Source organism: Medicago sativa, chromosome 8 (genome assembly GCF_051527215.1).
Source record: "Medicago sativa cultivar Bolivia chromosome 8, Bolivia_mono, whole genome shotgun sequence".
NCBI classification, from domain to species: Eukaryota; Viridiplantae; Streptophyta; class Magnoliopsida; order Fabales; family Fabaceae; genus Medicago; species Medicago sativa.
This window is the reverse complement of record NC_140756.1, coordinates 10773569-10779537: the sequence shown is the minus strand read 5'-3', so window position 1 is coordinate 10779537 and position 5969 is coordinate 10773569. Positions and strand designations below refer to the sequence as shown.

The window sequence follows — 5969 nt, the reverse complement described above, 5'->3', positions numbered from 1 at the left end:
AAAATAACATAATTTAATGTAATCACAAGTGCCAGTGCTGGATACGATACAGTATCGGACACGACACATGTTGTGTCGCTGCAACAAAGTTTTTATTTTTTATTTTTCATTTTAATATCTACTTCCTTTGGAGAAGCCAAATCCCACTTTGTATGTTTTCTTGTGGGAGTAATGCTGCACTTATGGTTCAACAAACCTTAGACCAATATCTTGATATATAAATCAATAAAGAGAAGAGAAAAAGGAAACTAGAAATACATAATACATACATTATTATTTTTTTCAAATGTACAAGCATTATTTATGCTTGCAGATGTTTTCAACAATTCAACTGCTTCATTTTCTATTTTATTTGTTGTAACCTAAAATTTATCAAAGAATAAAAAATATTCCAAACTATACTAAAGTCCAGCTACCACTCTCCTAATTCCAGCAAATGGAATAGAAAAACTTACAGGAGCAGAAAAGGTACATTATAAAAAGAGATAATCCTCATGATAAAATCCTAAAAATTTGAAAGAAAAAAAGGACTAATGTTATTTCACCGGTAGCTTCTGTAAGTTGGGCTATACATACAGCTCTCAGCAAATTTCACCAAATCTTTTGGTTGAGGAAGGCGAGTGGCCAAGCCTGAACAATTTGTCAGCAAAATTTATTAAATAATCTAAAATTCGAGAAGAAAAACCATTTTAAGGTTTAAATATGATTAGTCATCCAAATCCAAAATATGATAATTTTCTCTTTTGGTCGTTATAGCTACCTCTGTCAGTCAGAGTGCCCACGTAAAAGCTAGCGAACCTTGTTTGCAACTATCCAAGTAGGGCATGTAATCAACATATGTTGTTTTATGGATTTGGATATGCTGCACTCACAAATTCCATGCAATCTAGTGGTCACTGATGTGCTGACTCTACGAATGCGTGAATTTGTTATTGCAGCAAATCCAAATCCGTTGTCTCATAGGTTGTTTGACAGACGGAAATAGTTGTATAACGACCAATGATGATGCATTTCTTGAAATGAAGTGACAAGATGAGTCAAAAAAGGGGGGGGACCAAAAGCAAAAATTACCATATTTTAAGGACTAAACATATTTAGCCCAACATTAAAAACATGAAATTTTTAACCAAAAAAGGAAAACTAACGCTCACCAAGCTCATAAGCCTTAGTTGCCACTTTGGCGGCAATGTGTGCCGAAATCTTTCTGATGTTAGTGAAAGGCGGGTATATGAGTCCCCTGTCATAATGCTCTTGGGTAACCTGTGAAGCCAAAGCTTCAGCTGTTCCATTGAATGGAAATTTTAAGTCAGGTGGTTATAGATGTCTATCAAGCACAATATTGAAGTGAATTATTGAAGCACTTACAAGCTGCCAGAAGCAGGTCATCATGCATTCGGATTGTACCAGACATTATTAAACCGAGACCAAATCCAGGAAAAATGTATGCGTTATTGGCCTGATTAACAACAAACTAAATTAGAATTCATTTGATACGATTTTTTTTTTCTTTCTGACATTTATAAAATTTCGATTGAGTTGAGACCTGGCCAGGTACAATCACTTTTCCTTCATATTCAACTGGGGAAAATGGGCTACCGCTAGCAAAAATGGCACGTCCCTGACAGAAACACAAACGGACGACGAACAGCAAACGAATGAGAAGAGTCATTGTTCGTTATCATCCATAGGAAGTGATAAGGAAGCCAAAATTTTCAACATAAAGCTACTAGCCATGTTTTCACATTACCTGGGTCCACTTATAAGCTTCTTCTGCAGTACATTCTGACTGAGATGTTGGGTTGGAAAGAGCAAGAATAATAGGTTTCTGCAAGCATTACCATATAGTAAATGGATTCAGATAAGCATCAAATTGCATATTGGGATGATGAATAGGTTTACAAAGTACCTCATTTAAAGAGGCCATCGCTTCGACCACATCCTGAGTAAAAGTTCTCCCTTGCCCTGATGTTCCGATCAACACTGTTGGCTTAATTTGCTGAAAAAGAAAACATTGAAATGTAAAAAATTTGACACTTCTTCTCTCTTCGAGTGTGTATGCTTGTGTGTGAGTGGAAGAATAGGAGACAGAGATTGTACTTTAACAGCATCTACAAGTTCCTCAACAGGTTCGTGTTCATGAGCCCATGGCTTCTTAAAATGTTGAAGTGATTCTTTGCGAGAACTCACAATCAAACCCTGCAAAGATGAAAGAAATTATAAGAGTAATCTAGACAGAAAATGAGAATTCAGTTTCTACATGTACAACCTAAATTGGATTATTTGCTACCTTTGAGTCCACCAACCAAATGTTCTTGCTCACTTCATCCAGCGGGGAATTTGTCTGCATAGTAGTTTTCCGAATAAATATACACCATTCATGAAATGCTCACATCATTAGTCCCTATACATCACTATGAAAGACTAAACAGAAAAAGGTACCCGTTTTGATATTTCGAGTGCAATGAGTTCCGCTATTCCAGTGCCTGCCTGCCAATACAAACAATACAAGTCATCGATAAGGACAAAGATGATTCACTAGTTGGCTGTTAGGGAACAATTCAAAGTGATAACATAATGTTCAATTACTAAAAATTTCTGATTTATTCTTTGTTGTAAAACTATTAAACTCTTGAATGTAGGGGATATGATGCTCAAATTGTAAGGACTTGCCTCTCCAGCACCAAGGAACAAGAACCGATGGTCGCCCAAGCTTCCTCCAACCAAATTTAGAGCTGAAACTATTCCTGCAAGGACCACTGCTGCAGTTCCCTGAAACAAAATCCATAGCATAGAAGGGATAAATATTGGTCATAATATTAACTAAATTCATATTTTAAGACATGAATTCCTTACCTGAATATCATCATTAAAAACAAGATGCGTTGACCTATATCTCTCAAGTAGATCAAAAGCATTGTGGTTTGCAAAGTCTTCAAACTAAATAAAAGTGTAAAACCGATTCAGAAAACAGAAAACATGAAACTTGTGTTCCATTTGTGAGATGATAAGCTAATAAATTATGTCTTTCCACACTTCTTAGTACCTGGATGAGGATTTTTTCTCCGTAATTTTGCTTGCATGCCGTCATGAATTCACTGAGAAGTTCAGCATATTCCTGGAATCAAAGTGTTTAAACAAATTCAGTATTCTTTAGTTTAAAATGAGCTGGATGCCGAGAAATAAAAAGGATGACCAGGAAAAAAACAAAAGAGGACCTTCCCAGTTGCTCGTCTATGTTTAAGCCCTATGTATAATTCGTCATTCAACAGCTTCTCATTGTTTGTACCGACATCAATGGTAATAGGCAAACACTGAAACATATAATATTAGGGTTGTGATAAGAAATTAAAGCTACGTCAAATAAAATTAGGGAAAGAAGTATAGAACTTAGGACCAGTCTAAAGTAACTTACAAAACTTGCTGCGAATGAAGCTAACTTAGAAGAAAACTATGCACACTATTTCAAAAGTTTATACAATATGAATTGAAAAATGTGTTTTTACTTTTCTTTACATAAATCATAATTCATAACAACAATCACTGCAAATTGTATTTCTATGTCCATTGTCAAAAACCAATTTATTTTGCAAGGGATTTGGCCATATAAACATAAGGGCTCAAAATCCTGAATTCCAAAATCAAATATAGGAATCTCTCAGACAACTTCCTTCTTTTTCATTTTCCTTTCATTATTTTGGGCCTATTTGAATTGACTTATTTGAGGTTATCCACGGACATAAGCACTCGTGAGATTTTCTGAAAGAACTTATGACATGTCCATAAACCTATTTTCAATTTATTTCCATAAACTCTCTAAGATAGCTAAAGAAAACATCTTATAACTTAAATTTCAGTAGTTTTTTTTTTTAACTTAAATTTCCATAAACATCTGTAACTTAAATTTTAGTAGTTTTTTTTAAAAAAAAAAAAGTAAGAAATCACAAATCTGCAACTCAAGTTTGTGACAGGCATAGTAGGCCAAAAACACTTACTGAAGAAGGACGAACTCCACCAAGTGCAGTATATAGAGAAAGTTTTCCTATTGGAATTTCCATCCCCTGAAAATACAACATGCATTATTATCAAAGGAGATATTACAGTATCAGATCATATGAATATAATGATCATGAATAATATTTGCAATCAAATATAATAGAAATTACTTGACAGCCAAGATCCCCAAGTCCCAAGATCCGCTCTCCGTCAGTTACAACAATGACTTGAATGTTCTTCTCAGGCCAATTCCTAAGTACTTCAAGAATCCTTCCTCTTTATACCTCACCCAAGAGAAATCGAACAATTATTTTGCGATGAATAATAGACACGGTATATAAAAATTCAATCATAAGTGCACATCAAAAATTAAAAGAGGATAAAAGGAACAATTGAAATGAAACTTACTTCTCTTTCAAGCTTATATAAAGTCCCTGAGGATGCATGAAGATGGACCCATATTTCTGGCAAGCTTCACCAACAGTCGGAGTATAAACAACTGGGAGTAACTCCTCAACATGATCAATAAGAAGCTTGTAAAACAGCCTTTCGTTTCTCTCCTACAATGGTATAACAAAATGGAAAACATTACCTTCCAATCTCAATGTTTGCAAATCAATTGGGGCGAACATTCATTAATATCCAACATGATTTATTTAATAAACTATCCTATAAAGCTAGGGATTTTTCACAAGGCTACCTGAAGATCCATCATTGCCATGTACTTTTGCAATGGAACTTGATATTGTCTTATGTTTTGGATCATTTTCTTTACCTATAAAAAAGAAGCAGTAATAAATACTACAACTTGATATAGCGTGGACTCATTCATGGTCATACACAATCCAACAACATTGAAATATTTTTCATATAAATGATAGAAAAAGATTACTATGAGAATTTAATACAATGAGATGAGATGATGAACCTGAATTTCTTGAGAAATAACTGTTGGGGGAAGAAGACCACGCAAGTAGTGTGCATCCCTCTCTTTCTCGGTGAAGGCCAGTCCTTTATTGAAATGTGGATCTCTCAACAAAGTATACCCACTAAAAAAACCAAACAATTCATCACAAAAACAAATTACACAAAAATTGAATCATCACTTTAGTCTTTTGGAATGAGACGATTCGTTCCATGAAATTAACAAAATTTTAAAATAATCTACTCGAAACGAAATTAATAATCCCGAAAGGACTAATATGATCAAATTTCTTCAACGTGAAGTATCAGGGTTTCATAGGCCAATGATTTTCAGTTTCATGAATCATTTTTGAATTGAAATTTCGTTAATTACATGAACGAAATTGTGACAGCTACAATTTGAGGACTAATTAGTGATTCACTTTAAAGAGAAGCTATAATACAATATGAATATGATGATTATGACTATGATTACAAATTACAAGTCACATAACACACCTAGCAACAGTAACACTCCAAGGAGTAACAAACTGATCCTCAGTGGCTCTATCCTCACCATAAACATCCCGAACACCGCCGGCAATGGTGGGATTATCATCAATGTCAGCCACCGTGGAACTAGAAACATTACTTGTCTCCATGCAATGCCGATGAGTCTGTGATCACCTGATCTCCTGTTAGGAACTGAACACTGCACCCTCAAAGAACCAAAATGCTTTCCCTGGTTACTGCAAGAAGACCATTCACCTATTGCTTTAATTGCACTTAGATCAAATGTACCACAAAAATGGAAAAATGTGTTAAAACATTTTTTTTTGTTATTACCATGAAAGTGGATGTTTTTTAGGAGATCATGATTGTGAGACAAATGTATGAAGGAGAGAGAGTTGCGGTTGTCTACAAGAAATGATGAGAGTCTTTAGGAGAAGCTTTTCACTTTCCTTGCTTTTCTCTTCTCTCTCTCTGACTCTCTCCCCAGTCGCTTGTTTTTCATAGACAACGTTAAATTATAAACGTTATATAGTTTTGCTTCCTTGCCCGATAAAATAAAG

General features: G+C 34.7%; 1 protein-coding gene across 1 annotated transcript; it reads right to left on the bottom strand.

The window, feature by feature from the left end:
- Nucleotides 1–255: 255 nt before the first annotated feature.
- On the bottom strand, nucleotides 256–5723 carry NADP-ME4 (NADP-malic enzyme 4). Its single transcript, XM_085734618.1, has 19 exons — nucleotides 5416–5723; nucleotides 4922–5042; nucleotides 4694–4768; nucleotides 4402–4553; nucleotides 4164–4269; nucleotides 3993–4058; nucleotides 3216–3311; nucleotides 3044–3115; nucleotides 2854–2937; nucleotides 2667–2769; nucleotides 2440–2483; nucleotides 2288–2341; nucleotides 2098–2196; nucleotides 1907–1996; nucleotides 1748–1825; nucleotides 1544–1618; nucleotides 1366–1456; nucleotides 1152–1280; nucleotides 256–630 (listed from the first exon to the last, which is right to left on the bottom strand). Exons 1-19 carry the CDS (start codon nucleotides 5556–5558, stop codon nucleotides 542–544), a joined length of 1767 nt encoding a protein of 588 aa, XP_085590744.1. The 5' UTR covers nucleotides 5559–5723; the 3' UTR covers nucleotides 256–541.
- Nucleotides 5724–5969: the final 246 nt, after the last annotated feature.

What these genes read in the sequence shown, in the direction of transcription:
- NADP-ME4 (XM_085734618.1), bottom strand. Translation starts at nt 5,558, where the DNA reads ATGGAGACAAGTAATGTTTCTAGTTCCACGGTGGCTGACATTGATGAT. An exon ending in CACTCGAAATATCAAAACGG is followed by an intron (nt 2,342 to 2,439) that starts GTACCTTTTTCT and finishes ACTACTATGCAG; the next exon opens with ACAAATTCCCCGCTGGATGA. An exon ending in AACTAAGGCTTATGAGCTTG is followed by an intron (nt 631 to 1,151) that starts GTGAGCGTTAGT and finishes CAAATTGTTCAG; the next exon opens with GCTTGGCCACTCGCCTTCCT.